The 18,946-nt window shown below is 35.6% G+C and overlaps 1 protein-coding gene across 10 annotated transcripts in view; it reads left to right on the top strand.

Annotated features, from left to right (window-relative positions):
* CBLB (Cbl proto-oncogene B) overlaps positions 1 to 18,946 on the top strand; it is a 219,591-nt gene that overhangs the window by 88,672 nt on the left and 111,973 nt on the right. For all 10 annotated transcript variants that reach the window (XM_021070494.1, XM_021070495.1, XM_021070490.1 and 7 more), the window contains exon 4: positions 9,337 to 9,483. In XM_021070494.1, the coding sequence (XP_020926153.1) occupies positions 9,337 to 9,483 (147 nt within the window). The remainder of the gene's footprint in view (positions 1 to 9,336; positions 9,484 to 18,946) is intronic.

Below are 18,946 nucleotides of genomic sequence, written 5' to 3' on the forward strand. Positions count from 1 at the left end.
GATAATTTTAACCCCAGATAAGAGATGGAATAAATGTCATGATTAAAGTTTTCTTGTCAGTAATGCACAACATGAACATCAGAGAGCTGAGCTAGCTCTTTTTTTCTGAGGATCATTTATATTTCACTTGTTCCACTCCTGGGGACTAGGATTGAAGTGGGACAGAGGCATTAAGGAGGAAATTTCCAGAGCCAAAAGGAGGAAGTATCTGTCAGGGAACCAGTAATGTGATGGGAAACTCTGTTATGCTTCCTTAGAAAGTATGAGCAAATGTGTTCAGTTTACTTAAGATTCTGGAAACTTCCATGGGACATATAGCATTAATTTCCTTTCATTTGTCATTATTATATTTTGTCACTAACAGAAAAAATAAGGAAGAGAAGATAATAGAACACACAGAGCAAAGTTTTTTGTTTTTTGTTTTTTTTTTTTCCCTAATTTAGAGTCAAACACCAGATTTTTAATTCTCTCTTAAGGCAGCTTTTGATAAAATTCCTTTTCTTCAAGGTTTGGAAAGCTGATGCCTCACTGTGTAGTGTTTCCATACATTATTTTAATGTATTGCTCCTCTCTGTTTGTTCATCAGCACTGTTTGGGAGTCAGGAAATTCTTATATATGGTTTTTTAAGTATTTTCATGATCATTGACATGAAGACTTTTTGGATATCTATTATGTGTAAGAAGCTGTTACAGGTATAATAAGACTTTTTCTTCTCCAACAAAGACTTTTGATCTGAGGTGAAATGTGTTATGTCTATAAAATAACTGTGATGCTTTTCAAAGAAAACTTCCTGCTGTGGGCAGGTAACATGAAGTGGTGGAAGTGGTGTGGCATTTAATAGCCTGATAGCTGACATCCGGGAAGGGGGATGGAGATGATAGATCAAGGCAGTACTTTGACATAAAACTGGTACAGATTAAACTTCAACTACTGAGGTGTAGGAGCTTTGAATCCATGAGGAGGAAGACATGGATTAACCTAAGGAGTGGACCAGGAAGGACAGGAGACCTTTTAAATCCCTGAGAGTGCAGAGAAGTGGTGTGAGAAATGGCGAAAGGTAGCTTGGTCCCATGGACAGGAGAAAACCTTTGAAGAAAATCTTATTTTAGGAAAAATTTAAAATATATTCTAATATGTGAAGACAAAAGCTATCTCTGAAGTATAAATGTGAAGAAAAAAAAACAGTGGAGTAGGGAATGCAGCAAGTCAAAGTAATTAAGAAGCAATAAGTACTGACTTAATTGACATAATTCATATTTCTACTTCTCTATATTTTTTTATGATGAGCGACTGGGAATTGCACAGAACAAAAGTGAATCTAGAGTAAAAAAAAAAAAAGTTTCAGGGTCAAGTTTCTTCTTTTATCAAATTACCCTAGGTCATAAAAGTATAGTTTAAACTTCTAATGTTTCTTTTTCTTTAGAAAAAGAACCTAACAAAGAAAATCAAACTAAGAAAACAAAGTTCTACTATGAGTACTTCTGGTTGCTTCAATATGAATCTTATTGCAATGGCAACTTTCCACATAGTTCATAGAACTTTCATTATATCTTATCTTAAATAGGAATGCAGGAATAGATTTTTTTTTCTTTTCCCTCTCAAATAATAGACTAGTCTGCTTTTTAAGATTTATTTTATAAAAGGATACTTGTTACAGATTAGGTTTAATCAAAAGAAGTCGAATACCAAACACAAAAGTGTTTTCTTTATTGAAGTAGATATTGTAAAGCTTTTCAACTAGATGAAAGTCCAAATCATCATATCATATTTTAGTAGCTTCTCTAATAAATTTTCTTTTTTTTTTTTTTTTGTCTTTTGTTGTTGTTGTTGTTGCTATTTCTTGGGCCGCTCCCGCGGCATATGGAGGTTCCCAGGCTAGGGGTTGAATCGGAGCTGTAGCCACTGGCCTACGTCAGAGCCACAGTAACGCGGGATCCAAGCCGCGTCTGCAACCTACACCACAGCTCATGGCAACGCCGGATCGTTAACCCACTGAGCAAGGGCAGGGATCGAACCCGCAACCTCATGGTTCCTAGTCGGATTCGTTAACCACTGCGCCGCGACGGGAACTCCCCTAAATTTTCCATATAAAACTATTTGTTGAAATCATCAAAAAATGTTGTTAATCCTACTTTGGCATTGCTGCAAAGTTAAAATAGCTGATATTTAAAAAGATTATGTGGAGAGCTTTATTGAATATATTGAAATAAGGCTTATTATAGTTTCTTCATGCAAACAGGTCTCATAGTTGTTGGAAATGTCAAAATCCACATAAACGACTCCATTTATCTTTGGAGTTAGCTAATTCTTTGCCTCGTTCACCTTTACTGTTCCCTCCCATGGCAGGGCCACATTCTTGTCAGAACTGCATCCATCACCCTCCAAATTATAAACTCCTTGGTCTCCTCACTGATTACCACCTTTGTTCTGGTTCTATCTCAGCTGGATTCCCACTGCATTGTTCTGTACCTTTGGCAACCCCTCAGCCCCTTCAATTCATTAAGAGTAGGATGGTGTCATCTTCATCTGTGTATCATCATTCCCACCTACTCCCAGTCTAGAAGACACTCAGTCAGGGTTTGCAGAATAAATGATTGGATTAATCAAATACTTGCCCATTGTTTTCTGGTCTTACAAAAGGCCACTATGATAATCGATGATCTTAATGAGAATGATGATTTTAATCTAGTTAAGATGGCTGCCATAGTATTTTATGGGGAAAAGAAGACTACCAAGATATATGTGTTTTTAAACAGAAGCTGTAGGTAGAATTAATAATAATAAAATGATTATTTGAGAGTTTTTAAAAGTAGATGTATTAGGCTCTTACCTCCATACCTTATTTACTCTTCACAATAACACAATGAGGAGTAAATGAAGTTTTTATTTAAAAATGAGGAAACTGATGCAGAGAGAGGTTTAAGTAACTTCTTCAAGACTACCAACAGAGTAGGGATATGAACCTAGTATGTACTATCAAGCTTCAAGGCCAGTCTCTGTAATGTGGGATAGTTGGAAAATTAAGCAGAGTATTTTTTTAATCTCTCCTAGGAACTTTTCAGAGGATATTACATTTGAACATGATAGGACTAGTTCATGTTTTAGTTGTGTTTAGGTAAAGCATTTGTAAATTGTCCACTCAAAACGATTTACTTTAGAAAGCAAATTTATTTACTCTGAGAGCAGAATCCTTATTTGGTGAGATAGCCTCTTTCTCTTAATAGGCCTTTGCAGGCAACACTTTGGAGAGTATACTGCAGAGAGCAAAGGATGCCCAGGTTTCATCTTTCCCAGCTACAGTTTTGTGCATGGTCCCCTTAGCCATATTAGTGGTGGGTGATTTATCCTTTAAGAAAGGAAAAAGCCCTCCCTTGGTTAATCATTTCTTGCAGCTTTTGGACTGACATGGTTTGCTGAAATTCCTCTCAAGTGAGCAGTTCAGTGGAGTAACATGGGACAGCTTGAAAAATTGTCCTACTGCTTGTGTCTTGTGTGACTTTTTTGCTCACACTTGACTTCTCTTCTGACTTTGGGTAGGCTGAGTCTTCATGGGATTTGGACTTTTAAGATATGCTTTGTATTCCCTATAAATTGGTGCAGGCATTATGGAAAATGTTATGGAATTTCATTGAAGAACTAAAAAGAGAGTTGCTATATAATCTAGCAATTTCACTGCTAGGCATATAGCTGGAGAAAACTCTCTAATTCAAAAACATACATGCCCTCCAGTGTTTATAACAGCACTATTTATAGTATCTAAGACCTGGAAGCAACCTAGATGTCCTTTGACAGATGAATGGATGAAGATGTGGTACACACACACACACACGCACACATACAGTGGAATACTACTCAGCCATAAAATAATGAAATGTTATTTGCAGCAACATGGATGCAACTAGAAATTATCATACTAAGTGAAATTAAGTCAGAGAAAGACAAATGTATGATATTGTATATGTGGAATCTAAAATATGGTATAAATGAACTTATTTATGAAACAGAAATAGATTCATAGACATAGAAAACAAACTTATGGTTACCAAAGGGGAACAAGGGTAGGGAGGGATAAAGTAGGAGTTTGGGATTAGCAGATGCAACTTACTTTATATAAAGTAGATACACAACAAGGTCCTAACATATAGCACAGGAACTAGATTAATAGCCTATTATAAACCATGATGGAAAAGAATATGAAAAAGAATATATATATGTGTGTGTGTGTGTAACAGAATCATTTTGCTGTATATCAGAAACTATTACAATATTGTAAACCAACTACACTTCAATAAAAAAAAAAAAGATCTTTGTATTCCCCTTATAAACACTGAAAATTTTAAAGCATTTGGGCAGGGGAATAGGTAAGATCCAGTTTTTATTTAAGACTCTCAGGATTCATCTTAATAGTCTCTACTCCCAAGAGGGAAAGGAAAGGAAAGGCTTACATCAACCTAGTATCTTCACTTTCTTAGGAATCAGAATGTTACCAAGGTCAAAAACAGTGTGAAGTAATGTTCTAAACCCATCTTGAGGGCACTGCATCAGAAATAGAGTGAATAGAAATTGCCCTTTAACTGGATAGGAGTCCCATTTTAAGTGCCATTGTTTATATTCTTTATATCCTGCCTTTCTCTTTATGTAAAATTTGTTTCACCTTGTAAAGATTAAGAAGCACATGTGCTAGCGTTTAAATGGGAGAATTGAATTATTGATAGTTTTTGGATTAAAAAGTGGTCTCCTATTTTTCTACCAAAAGCAGTACATTCTCACAAACTTTGGAACTCACTAATATGAAGTGTCATTTAAAGTTTTCCACTAATTCAGCATTTAAAGCTTTTCATTTCTTCTATGATTTATGACACAGCTGTTTCTTGAATTGATAAGAACTAACTGCGATCTAATTAGATTGCATCCTTTGTGTGTTGCCTACATTTAGTGGAGGCTACTAATCGAATCTTAATGTGTTTTCATTCATTTTTCAAATTCTTCACCTCAAGATGGCTACAATTGGTGCATTGCCCCCACTATATTGTATCATAATAATATATTCATGTCTTTTTCACCCCTGTTATGTGATAAATTAATTAAGGGTGGGATTGTGTCATCCTACATCAAATCTTATGCGCCTCTAGCTTCCTTATGATGTTGGCTATAGCCACTTAAGCTACTAAGACTTACTTATAAACAGTCAAGCTCCCTCATTCCAACCTCACTGCCTGTGCAGTAAAGTAACTTGAATTTTGGAGAAATTGATTTTTTGAAGAAAGACAGTTTTAGGTGCTTGAATCCAGGGTAAAAGAGGCACCTTGCTTCTTAGGTGATATTCTTGGCATTGCTGATGAATTTCTTATACTGAAAAAAAAAATGCAGATAGTTTTCCTTCTGGTCTTCCCCCTCTTCTTTGTCTTTTCTCCTCTCTCCCTCCCTCTTCTCCAAGGCTCCTCTAATATGTTAATATCTTTACTGGTTTACACAGTATTAACATACAACAGCAACTTTGTTTGGTTACCTGATGTATGAAAGCACTTTTATTTCAAAATTCTTTCCTTTTTTAAAATTTGGTTTTCATTTTCTATTGGGTTTATTCAGCAAACATTGTCCGAATGTCTTAGAGGGGGAGCCCCCACTGCCTCCAGTCTTCTACAGCAATAATCAGCTATCCATTGACACCATTCAGGAAGCATCCATTGTCTGGACTGTTTCTTTTAAGACCTCACTTTCCAGGATAGTGACAAAATCTCACACAAGACAAATTTTAAAAATGGCTTCATATGTAGTAGTTAATGGGAGATAGGTGGTAGTCATTAGTCAGAATAAAGTATCTCTTCTATTGAAAGTGCAGGTGTTGCAAAATTTCTTGTAAATTAAGATTATGTTTAAGATTACGGGAGTTCCTGCTGTGGCTCAGTGGTAAGGAACACGACTAGTGTCCATGAGGATGCTGGTTCCATCCATGGCTTTGCTCAGTGGGTTAAGGATCCAGCGTTGCCATGAGATGTGGTGTAGGTTGCAGATGTGGCTTGAATCTGGCATTGCTGTGGCTGTGGCTGTGGCATAGGCTGGCAGCTACAGCTCTGATTTGACCTCTAGCCTGGGAACCTCCATATGCCATGGGTGTGGCCCTAAAGAGACCCCCCAAAAGGTTATGGAGTCTTTGCTTTGTAAATAAATTTTATCTCCTTAAATGTTTTGGGATAGGGGACATTTAGTGATATAAATATATTCTTAATTTTGACACTTCAAAGCCTTTATTAAGCAGCCATCATTTTTGATCTTATGATGAGGGGCAGTCAAGTGGGCTTAGGGAAAACTGGTCAAGTATGGAAAAATAGCACAATAGGAAAAACAATTCATCTACAAAGAAGATGTAATTGCTGCCTTTTCTCCCCTTATGTCAAGATGATTAGAGATTGATTGTGTTCTTGGGTTTTATTTTCAGAATTGGAGGTTGTTTTTAAAATGGGTATCTAAGAGTAGAATGGGGAATTAAAGCTTAAAATAATGTAAAGCAAAATGTAGCAAACAAAAAACCCACACAATCATATGAAAGACAAAAACTATTTGTTTTGACAATAAATTTAAAGGAGAGCAGTTAGGAGAGTTAACTGTAAATTCTTTTCATATCTTTGTGTAGATTGCAACCTCTGTAAATCAATCTTTCCAATAACATTTCCAAAATAATCATTTGCATATGTATGGTGTATGTTTTAAAAAATTAGACAGAAAATAGACATATTCTGGTAAATGTGAAAAATAAAATAACATAAAACCATTGCATTCACATATTTTTAAGAACTTGAATCGGTGTTTTCTTAAGGACTGAAGGCCAAATAAATCTTTTCATTGCCTTAGTTTATGCAGAAAGTCAAATAAAAATGTGATCTCCTTGTAGGAATAATAAACTTGGACTGTAAACACAATTTATAATTTAATAGTGATTAGTTATGTAGGTAGTAGAGATTACTAGACTTCTAGACTGTAAATTATAAAGTGTTACTCTTTCCTTTTTAAAGTCTAGTGCCTACATAGCCAGTCAATCAAATATCCAAGATGGGTAATCACTGGTATTGTGCTTCAGGCTTTAAATCTAACAAATAAAAATGAAAAACATTTGGATATGATTAAAGAACAAAGAAACAAGGGGGTGGAGAGCAACCAATTCAGAAAATAAGAAACAGTTGGTTTACCCTAATCACAGCCATCTTGATTTTTCTTTTTTCTTCTGTATGTATCATGAAGTTTGATGGAAAATTAACTCTTTTGCCCAATTACAGAAATAAATTTGTTGCAGATTTTCTGAAGTGACTTTATGTTTTTCCTTAAACTCAAATTTCGAAAGTCAGTTGCAGTTTGTATTGGCCACAATTCTTTCCTTTGATATAGTTCATCAGTTCACTTTTCATTTCCTAAGACTGAATTTCTTGTATCTACCGTCATCTGAATGAGGATGTGTTGACATAAATGAGAAGATCAAAGATTCAGCTAATGAAAGAAGGTTTACCTTTGAATTAGGCTGAGTTGTGAGGAAGTGTGGCTGAATGTAAGAAAATGATGAAACGTTTTGCATAACCATACTGATTTTGCAGATTGTTTGTTGTTGTCAGTCAAGCACTGAAATAAGGCCTAAGTTCTGTCCCCTCTTTTTCAGAAATCTTGTAGACGAAAAAAGATTAGGGAAATTGAGACTTTGGTTATCTAAGAGAGATGAATTTTTTGAGATGTAGATGACTTTATACTTTATTGCTTTCTCTTCATTTCTACTTTTTCCACTTTATATTACAAGTACCTTCATTTATTCTGTATTCATTTTATGTAGGAAGTTACATGTTTCCTTTTCATTAACTTTACTGAGAGGTGCATAATACATGATCTCTTTGGTACCTAACATTTTTTTTTTTTTTGCTTGTTATTTGAGCATCATTAAACATAGGTACATGAGTAAAAATGAGGCAAAACCCACAACTTTCAATGTCAGAGTCCTGCTGAAACATTGTATGATGTTGTATTCATTGCAGAATCGATGGCTTTCCTTATTTTTCCTCTCTATTTACTTTGAGTGGTAGGGAAATTGCCTCCTCACCACCCCCATCCCTGACCCCTCAACACATACACGAAAGCACCTGAAGCTTCAAAATGAAAAGATATATATGTACCTGTTTTGTTCTGGTGCTTCTGAGTAAGCAGGAATATAAAGAGGCAAGATGAGCTCAAAATGGAAAAGTTCTGTGGAATTTTATCTTTTAATTGCTTCCTTACTATGTAGCACTAATAGTGTGGGGCTGTTTAACATAATGTTGTAAACTTATGAAAAGCTAAGAAGGAACGCAGATGATAACTATTATTTTAAAATATCAGTTATGTTTTGAAGCATGCTTTAAGTCTTGTCAGAATCCCCAGAACTTAACATGGAAAATAGAATAGAGACAACACCTATATTTCCCTCATTCCAAATCATTTTTTCATATTACTATCACTTTTTCTTTCTAAAACAGATTCGATCATTTCCTTAATGTTGTTTTAAATCCAATTTGGTTCCCCATTCCTTATTACAGAAGCTTTTTAGGGACTATGTTAGAATTAGCAGGGAGCTTCTAAAATATGCACCTATCAGACCTATCATCTTATCTATCAAGTGATGTATCATACACTTGCCATTTCTATCTCGATTGTGATAGAAATGGCAAGTGTATTTGACAAAAAATTGCATTTATTTTTTCAGTTGCCTCTTTCTCATATCCCAGACTTTTTCTTCTTGTCTAATGCCATTTCCTCCACTCACCTTCTGCTCTTCTCTAGCCATTTTAACCTCAGATAATATCCAAATATTTCTCTTACATACCTCTGTGCTTCTCTACATGCTATACCTGCTGTCTGAAATCCCTTCTTCCCTCCCTTCCATCCCCTCCTCTCAATTAGTCTGTCAAACACCTGTTTTTATCTTCCTAGATTCTCCTCTGATGACACCTTTCCTTATTCTCTCATGTAGAAATAGTTGCTCTGTTGTTTAGCATTTATATTTTGAGTTTTTAAAGTGTCCATCTCTCGCATTAAAACCCATGTAATTTATCTTGTTTATGTTTATTTTAAATGAATACATGGATGACTAATAGAAACCCTCTTAGGGATTTAATATTTTTATGAACATTGTCTTTAAGGGCTTTATTGAGTTGACCTAGGTTGATCCTGTACATAAGTTCATTTTTCACTATATATATATATATATGTATATATATATATATGTGTGTGTGTGTGTGTGTGTATATATATATCTCCATTAAAACTTAAATGCCTATATATTTATTTTTTCCTTTTTCTCTCTCCCCTTGTGTCTACAGACGAAATCTCACAAAACTATCCCTTATCTTCAGCCACATGCTGGCAGAAATCAAAGCGATCTTTCCCAATGGGCAATTCCAGGGAGATAACTTTCGTATCACGAAAGCAGATGCTGCTGAATTCTGGAGAAAGTTTTTTGGAGACAAGTAAGTACAAATCATTTTACCATTTGGATCTTTGAAGAATGACTTAGACCTACCTTCAGTCCCATATGGTTAGATTTTACCTGAGTATTTTGAGAATTAGACTTCAATGTTGTTTATCTTTTCTTCTCCCCCCCGCTTCCGCTCCCATGGCATGGGGAAGTTCCTGGACCAGGATCTAACTGGCGCCACAGCTGTAACCCAAGCCACAGCAATTACAGCACGGATCCTTAACCTGCTGAGTCACCAGGGAACTCCCACACTTTAGGGGTTTTTAATAAGTGTTTTGCTTGCTACTTTTTCTGTTTAGCCACCAAAAGTAGACCGCAATAACTGCACAATTTTGTTATTACCAAGTAAATATTAGTTATATGACATTTATTTATTTGATGAGCACTCAGTGAGTTAAATAGTTTGCTCAAAGAGGTATGTATGGTAGAGTATATATGAGAAGGTAGTAAGTTTTTCTAACTTAGTGCACACATAAAACACATATACAAAATAAAAGGCATAAATAAATTCAAGGCATAAATTTAATTTAAATTTAACATAATATAAAAAAAGCCATAAATAGATTATTCTGACACTTCAGAGAAGGAAACAGTTGCTCAGGATTGCAGGCATTGGAGACTGCTTCTGAGAGGAGGTAGAATGTAAGTAAGCTTGACTAAGATCTGAAATTGAAGTGGGAAAAGGCCTTAGCATTGGGGTTCAGGTTTTCTTTGTGTAACTGCACAGAAGGTATACATGTGTGAACAAGACATAAAAATGGGGATAATGGTATCACAAAGTTGAATGATCTCAGAAAATAGTTAAAGATGTTTTCCTTCAGGTACCTCCTCTTCTCCAGGTGAGCTTGGTAAATAATAGACATTAAATATCTGAAACCTACACAACTTAAATAAGATTTGAAAAACTTTGATCAGAACTCTCTCAGTAAGATGACCAAGAATTGAACATCACGAGGCAAATGGTTTCTTCAGTAACCTTCTAAGGGTCCCCTTTTTTATATAAGAGCTCCCTCAGAATGTCCTTGACTGTAGGCAGAACCCTGGCTAAGTATTAAGGAAAAAGAATGATCATATACACAGATCATTGTTGTCATCCTGTAGTTAAATTCTGTATTTATGCATTAGCTGATGAAATAAGACATGCAGTGTTGGCATACACTTTCGATGGTCTTTGTCTTCAGATGCTGATGAATTAATTGTAATGTTAGCTCCCCCCCCCCTTTTTTAATGAAGTGCTGTGTTTATCTATAGCTACTACATGGTTAGGATATACTTACATAGAACAGTGCACATTTTATTGGATACATAATTTTTTATTTCAAAAATATTGAAACCTTTTCCTCCTTTTTAAAGAAAATGTATTCTGAATTATTTTAGGCACTAAAGGAGGAAATACTATTATTGCCATTAACAGGGACCTTCTATGTTCCAGAGATCTAGCTATTTGTAATGCTCCTGTATCCATTCTCGAATGAGTACTTAAAAAAAAGAAAAGTTTCATCCTCATCTGAATTAGACTAACAGCCAAGAGCATACTACTTAAATATATGTGAAGAGTAGAAAGCAGAAAGGGACTACAGAGTTCTGGGAGTAAGAACTGAGGATTTCCTGATATTTCATATATTAGTACTCTGAGCAATGCAAACAGCTAGTAACCTTCAAAATAAACCATTTTAAAATTTTAGGAAAACCTATCAGACAAATTGCTTGTGGTATTTGTTTTTGAAAACTGAAAATGCAGGTCAGTTATCAAATTGTTTGCTTGTTAAAAGGTCAGTAAAAATGGAAAGATTGCTCACACATTTTTTTTTTTTAAGAGAGAAGTTTGTTTTGCTGGCACCTCAAGCCACAGAGAATGATGTATTTAAGACATCTTTACTTCCCTCTATTTATAACCACAGACATCAAGGGGCTAAAAGTTCTGTCCGGTTGCTACATGTGTGAAGTCACTACTGAATCGAATGTGGGATTCTTGAAATGCCAATTAAATACTCTCCCTACCTCCCAAACCCTTGTACCTTTGTCTCCTGTCTTCGCTTGCTTGAGAAAGCTTCTTAATTTGTCTTTTAAGATTTTTATTTTGGGAATGAGAGCCAAATTTAAAGCTCCTCCTGGAACTTAGACATATTTCTGTAGTCATCAAAGTGAGTGGTTCTTTTATTAGATCATTGGAGAAACCATGTTTATAGTCTCTGTGGGTTTTCACCTTATAGTTCCACAATATTTTATTGATTAAATGGGTGAATGAATGATGCATCCTCTTATAAGGTCGAATCCTTTCATTTTCCCTACACTCTAATACTAGTTTGCATTTTTGCACAACTTAGTTCTCATACAGAAGTATTCCTGTTATTTATCTCACTAGATATTGAGGCCATGGAGAATGCTTTGGTTTGACCTAACCAGTGCCTTTAAACTTGAAAGCAGTGTTATTTCTAAAAACCAAAGCATTGAGAGGTTAGTTCTGAAAACAGCCAAACAGATTATGATTTTTATAGAACCTCTTTTAACTTAAGGACAATTATTGTGACTTTTTATCCAAAAGGAACTGTAAGCAAGAATAAAATATGAGGATTGAGTTAAAATTTGGAAAAAGTTATTGTTCAAACTCCTAAAGGCAATTTTAGGATTAAGGCCTAAAAAAAACAGGCAGCAGACAAAAATCTTTAGGTGTAATGTGCCTAATGCCTCATTTCTGTGCCTCTCAACCTTTTTGAAGTCATTACATAGCCAAATCTCTGCTCAAGAACCAAGCCCAACTGCCAAGAGGTTCTGCCTGGCTGCAGTCTCCAGGGGATCAGTAATGCGTCATGTTATCAGGGTAAACTGGTTGGGAATTACTGCAGTTGTTAGGTTTTTATGCAGAGTTACTGAACGCTTTAATAGTTGATTTCTGCTTTTGCTTTCTTAGTCTGTTGACCAGGAGATAGTAGAAATATGGAGGAAAAGAGGAGTGGCATTATTGAATAAATGTGTCTAAGTAAATTCTGCCCAATGAGACCAATACCAAACTGAACCTTCACCCTCTGGATTAGTAGTTTATAATCTGGAAACTCTAAGCATGAGGCTCAAAAAATGTTTTACTAGATGTTAAAACAAAAGTCCCATGAATGTGCTTAGACTCTGGGTGACAGTTATTTTTTTAATAAGCAAGTCAGGTAGCTGTTTCTAGACTACTCATGCTAAGCACTTCTTGACATTGAGATTTAGATTTGTTTCTAACCAAATTATTACTCAGCAGAACCATGGATTCTAACTCCTGAATCCTAGTATGCCTCTTCTCCCCATCCTTCCTTTACTTTAAGTTCCATTCTTTAATTTCACATTCAAGTTCAAATTCTTCCCTTGGACTATTGCAACAGCTTCCTGTGTGGTCTCCCTAACATCATTAACAACCTGTCCCATTGTTTTTCTTAGTGAGATGAGTGAGCTCCAAGAAGCAGAGCTATTGATTTTTTTTTTTTTGCCTGAGAAACTTCACTGAATCACTACTGATTCTGGCTTAAAGTCTAAAATCCCACTACATGACACACTTTAGGAATTATTTTCTCTAGCCTCATCTCTATATTCAATTCATCCTCAAAGAAACAACCTACTCAACTCTGTACTTATTTCCTAGGATGCTTTGTTCCCCCCCCCCCCCGCCTCAGTGCGTCTGTTTCCCTAAACTGCACCCACCACTTGGGAAACCAGTTACCCACATTTTACCAGTGTTATCACTTTGGAAGCTTTCCTTGATGACCTTAGTCTAAGGTGCACATGCTTGTTCTGTTCTTCCAGGTGCCTGAACTCACTAGACTGTAGCAAATTGCTAACATGTTTGCATTTCCTTATAGACCAGAAAGCTTCCTTTATTTTTTACTTTTCTGAGCCTGGCACGTTTCTTGGAATGTATAAACACTAATAAGTAGTAGCAGACTAGATGACTAGTTGGATGAATGGATGAATGGGTGGGTGATAGGTGTATGGATATCTATTGTCTGCTCAAAATTTTCAGTAACTTTTTTATGTACAAATTTATTTTTTTTCCATCAGTTCCTACAGTTTTCCCTGGAATGCTCCCCTTCCTTCTTCTTTCTTTTCTACAATTCCAGAATTTTCACACCTTCTTCAAGTCTGGTTCAGGAAGTCCCCTTTTCTGGGTTGTGCTTACTAATGCACATGTTCAACTTTAATTATCCCTTGTTTTGTTTCTGTTGTATTTTGGATGTGTTTATATTATTATATTTATTATGTGGGTCTTTCCTGCTGAAATATGAAGCTCCTTATTGACTTTTTATCCAAAAATAAGTAAAAACAGGTACATTTATTAGTTATTATATGACAAACTCTGTGTCCAGGGCTTTCACATAGACTAGCTCCATTTTCAGTATAAACAGTGTTCTTTAGATGGCTTTTGAATGAGTTCTTTGGGTACTGTATACATAAGAGACACTTAGTAATTATTGGTTGAGTTCCTGGTATATTTTCCCACCATTTTCATCCTCTCTGCCTTTACTCATGTTCTGTTCTTCGGTCAGATGGGATTATTTGACTCTTTCCTGACACTTCAACCATTGCAAGCTTCTATCTCTTCACCACATTGTTCTTTCATTTGGAGATTTTTATCTCTGGCATGAAAGTTCTCACTAATTTCTCAAAGTTCATCTTGCTCATGATTCTGTCCCTTGTTATTATACTAGATCCTTTGGTTCTTAACCTCCCATAAACTCTAGGCCATCCTCTGTATTTATTATTTTTTCATTTGTTTGTTAAGTTGTTCATCTAGTTACCTTTCCTATTATGGTAGGCCCCAGGAAATCAGGCTTATGGAATCAGTCTGTGTTTCCCAAGGCAGATCAGCCCAATGTCTGATTTGGAGATTTTCAGGCACTGTTGTTTATTTCTTGCAAATGACTCTAGGAATAGGGGCCTATGTGAACAAGTGCATGTGGGAGGTGGGTGGGAGGACAGAATTTGCTTGCTCACCTGATGGGGAGGCAGCATGCCTAGTGCAGACCCTCAGGCAGCTCATCTATGTTCAAGTTCAGCATTTATTAGCTTGGTGCCTTCAGGCAAGCTCCTTAGTTTTTCCATGCATCTATAAAATGTAGATGATATTGACAATAATACCTACTATGTAGGGTTGCTATGAAAGTTAAAAGAGCTAAATCTACCTGTAAGGCAGGTGGGACAGTCAGTGTCTGGCACATAGTAAGTGCTCTATATTGTGGAATAATTAACCAATTTGAACCATTAATCTTGCACAAAGCCCCATGAATATGTTTATTTTTAATTCTACAAATGAATAATTAATATTCAACTTCACATGATAGAGGTTCCATGGTCCCTGGAAATCTGAAAGCAAATCCAGAAAAAGTTAATAAAAGTTTTCTAAAATTGAGTATATGTCTATGTAAAAGTGGGGTAGAATATAAGAAATAATCCTTCTGACCATGGAAAAAAAGAAATCTATTTAGAATTCAGTTCATTATATCTATCTTTGATTTCCTGGGGAAGTGGTAGGGACCTTTATTGGTTTCCTGTGTTTTCTTTTCACTTTTAATAAAAAACAAAGGACAGTGGTTTCTTTACTTTTTCAGTGAGTAAGAAACATTTTATTTTAGCATATTAACTAAATTAGTTTTCTCTTTAATCAAAGGCAATTTAGTCATATTTAATTAAAAGAGGGGACCCATGATAGAAATGAAGGACTTTTATAAGGAAAATGTACAGCTGGAGCTCTAGAGAGGAAGAAAGAAAAAAAAAAAAGACCTGAACTAGAACTCAAAAAAATTGCTATTTAATGTTTCTGTCATTTAGTCAATTCCTATTATTGGCTGTTAGAGAAAAGCAAAGTATCTTTAGTATTAAAAAGGAAAATAAAATGACAGGACTGTTTTATTCAATACATTGTAGCAAGGTTCTGAGTAGAAAAAGCAAATAAGATGTAGAATTATAATTTTATACTTTTAAGCATTATGTATTCAGTTTCAGGAAGACAATATATACAAAGACGATAAATATTTAAAATCAGGTCTGTCCCATTACAGATGTGCTTAAGGAATGTCACAAATAGTAAGTGAATTATTTACTAGAGCTGTGAGAAGAGCGCTCGGTCCCCATGGAGGAGCTGGTGTTTTGCATGGGTTACACGTGTGTTAATAAGAACAACAGACTGGGCAGGGGAGAGTGCTGTGTGTGGGACAGTGTTCTTGTGCTGTCTACTCTCTTTCCAAAGAAGGATTTTTGTTGTTCTTGTTTTCTTTTTCCTTCTTTTCGTCACTGTGAACTCCTCAGCAAGTGATATTTACCTCAGTGAAATCACCATGGATTAGGTTCTGGTTCTCAACCTTGAAACCTGATTTTCTTAGAATCATGGTGTATTTAAAAAATGGGCACAATTTTACTAAGTTTTCAAACTGATCTCTAATCTAGAATAGTGGTTTTATTAACTTACAACATTTTTGTAGTATTCCTTTTATTTTTTTCAAAATTTAATGATTTTTATTTTTTCCATTGTAGTTGGTTTACTAATTTACAAAAATTAATGCTACTGACAGGCAGATGAGGATGTAGATAAATTATATGTGGAGCCATATTGTATCCAGAACATTCTTTGGTGAACATGGAATCCAAGTGTGGGGTGGTGGGTTATGATCCACTACAGGAATTCACCTGCCTCAAGGACAAAAATACTTAAAGTTGTTATTCTCTCTCTTGGACTATGTTTTGAAAGCTCTGCCCATTTATGCCCATTTGGAGTTTGCTTTTCCACGTGCAGAGCTGCACTTTTAAAACTCTGTTCTTTGGAGCCCTGAGAACAGTGGGAGCCCATAGATGGCTTTTAAGTAGAAAGTGGCCACACCTGGATTTTAGGTGGGCCACTCTTGCTAAAGTGTGGATAATGAATTTGAGTGGTGGTTTACACACCCATTCGATTGTATTCCTTATTACTACCTTATTACTAGCTACTTTTTGAGCATATAATTATCAATTTATTTATTTATATCATCTACGTACATACATATGTATAAAAATATGTATTACTATATAAATATTGTATATTCTCATATACAAGATAAAGGGTACATAATACAAATTTTTTAAATTACATGAAAATGCAAGTAGAATTTCAGTATTTCCTTCTCATCTTAATCATCTTGTATACCCTCTGGGGTCTATGACTGCCCTCCCCTCTCATGCCTGCATTCCATTTCACACTTGAGAAACTGATGAAATAGGAGAGAGATAGATAGGAAGCTGTTGTGAAAAACTAGGTGATGATGATGTTATTGATGATAATGATAATATAATAATAATAAAAGAAGTGCATGAACTTTAGAATGATATGAAAATAAAATTAACTGTACTTGATTATTAAGATATATGAGGTACAAGAAATGAGTCAAATGTGATGTCTCAATTTCTCATTTGAAAACTAGATACTATTTACTGAGACAGGTAAAATAGGAAGAAGAGATTGGGAAACCACATAAATTCAGTTTGGCATATGTTCAGTTTTGTGAGTCTAGTTAAATCCATGTGGTGATATCTATTAGTAGGCGAGATATACAACCTTGAGGGAAAGAATATAGAAATAGAGACAGAGATTTTAGGATAGACAGAACATTTATGAGTTTGCAGATTGACAGCCTGTAGAATGTTTTCCTTGGCCTCAGGCAGTGTTTACATTTAAAATTTAATTGGTTACTTTAAAAAATTATTGCCCTTATGAAAAATGTTGTATTGAATTTCATTGAGAAATTGGGAGTGATGACAAAATAGGATCTGAACTCTGACAGGGAAGCAATCGGCTGGACTTGGATGACAGCTGCCCAGTGTAGAGGGGCCCTCCTCCCCCCAGTTCCTTGCAGTCCTTACCTGGACGTCTTCATTCATATGTATTATCTTCTTGGTGTTCAGATATCTGAATTTGTGAAACTGCCAGACTAACTGATGAGGGAGATCATGCAGAATGTGCAGGGAGAATGAAGAGGACAGATTCTTAAAGAATTCTTATGAATGATGGATGCACAGAGGATATATAAGGAAATGGAGGCATTACCAGGGAAGTAGACATAAAACCTGGGGAGTGTCTTATTATAGATGCCAAAGGAAGTAGCATTTAAACAAAGAGGGAGATGAAGCAGATGATGGTACTGAAAGATCAAGTTGATACAGATGGAAAAGTTTTCATCAGATGTGGTAACAACAAGGCATTTATAACTTCACTTATTCTCTCTCTCTCTCTCTTTTTTTTTTTTTTTTTTTAACATTCTGCAAGTCTCCTTTATAGCTAGGGTAGGTTCCCCCGTGTTGCACTGAGTAGATGTGTTGCGTTTTTGGTGTGCACTGAATAGTAGGTACATGGGGTTTTTCTGTGCACTGAGTAGGTAAATTAATGTGTCTGACTTTCTGCCAAGACTGCTGGTGGGTTACCACCAGCCACCCTAGGACGTAGAGTCTGAAAATACCTCTTTCTATTTTGAAGTTTCTAAACTCCTTAATGATAAGATAAAATTCTACCCTTGTCTTCTAAAGTTTAACCTGTTTGTATCAAGATTTTGGCTTCTTATTTTTACTTGTCCCATCTTCACAAGTAATTTGTTTTTGGTTTCATTTTATTGTTTTTGTCTGTTTTGCCAATTAAGGAAAATTCACTCATGCCATTTGCTAAGACCATTGTTTTTTGAATAATTTGGAATATTAAACCAATCACTAAAATTTGCAGCAATTGTGTTTCTAAACCATCATTTTAAAAGTTCTCTTATTCAGGGCCCTGTTTTGTTTTGTTTTGAAGTAGATTTCACATTTTCTCCATTTCTTAGTTCTGGTCAAACTGATCAGTTTGATTTAATTAAAAGTTTTGAAGCCCTTTATTCCCATTCTCAGAAATTCTTATTTTGTATTCATAAAAAACATTGTTTTCATAAAGTATTTAATAAGGTGCCCCTGGAATCAAAAAGGTCCTGGTTCTTCATCCCTCTACCCATTTGTTCCCTTCTCTGTGGGGCGTTTCTATCTTGGTTGGTGGAGAGGCAGTTTCTCCTTCTGGAGCAGAGAGCGTGCTTGCTTACAACTTTGTAATGTAAAGATTGGTATTTCTCTGCAGATCCAGGGACAGGTATACTTACTAACCATTATACGGTATTTGGGCTCCCTGAGTCCTAGGTTCTTCTCCAGTTGCAGAAGTCATTGTGTGTATACGTGTCACTTAGTTCTCTTTGCATTTTCCTATGGGAATCAGAGCTCAGGGTGCAAGAAAATGCTGATACTCTGACCACTGCTTCCTGTGAGTAACAAAGTCCTTTGGCTCTGACTCTTTGACCTACAGATCCTGTATCTTCCGCCAACATCCCTACAACTGAGACAGGCTAACTTGTTAGCTTGCAAATAGGATAGGATCTCGGACTCTTACAGTTTTATAGAATCAGATTCTTCTGGTGGAGAAACTGTGACTTAAAGGCAAAGTA

Source organism: Sus scrofa, chromosome 13 (assembly GCF_000003025.6).
Source record: "Sus scrofa isolate TJ Tabasco breed Duroc chromosome 13, Sscrofa11.1, whole genome shotgun sequence".
Taxonomy (NCBI): Eukaryota; Metazoa; Chordata; class Mammalia; order Artiodactyla; family Suidae; genus Sus; species Sus scrofa.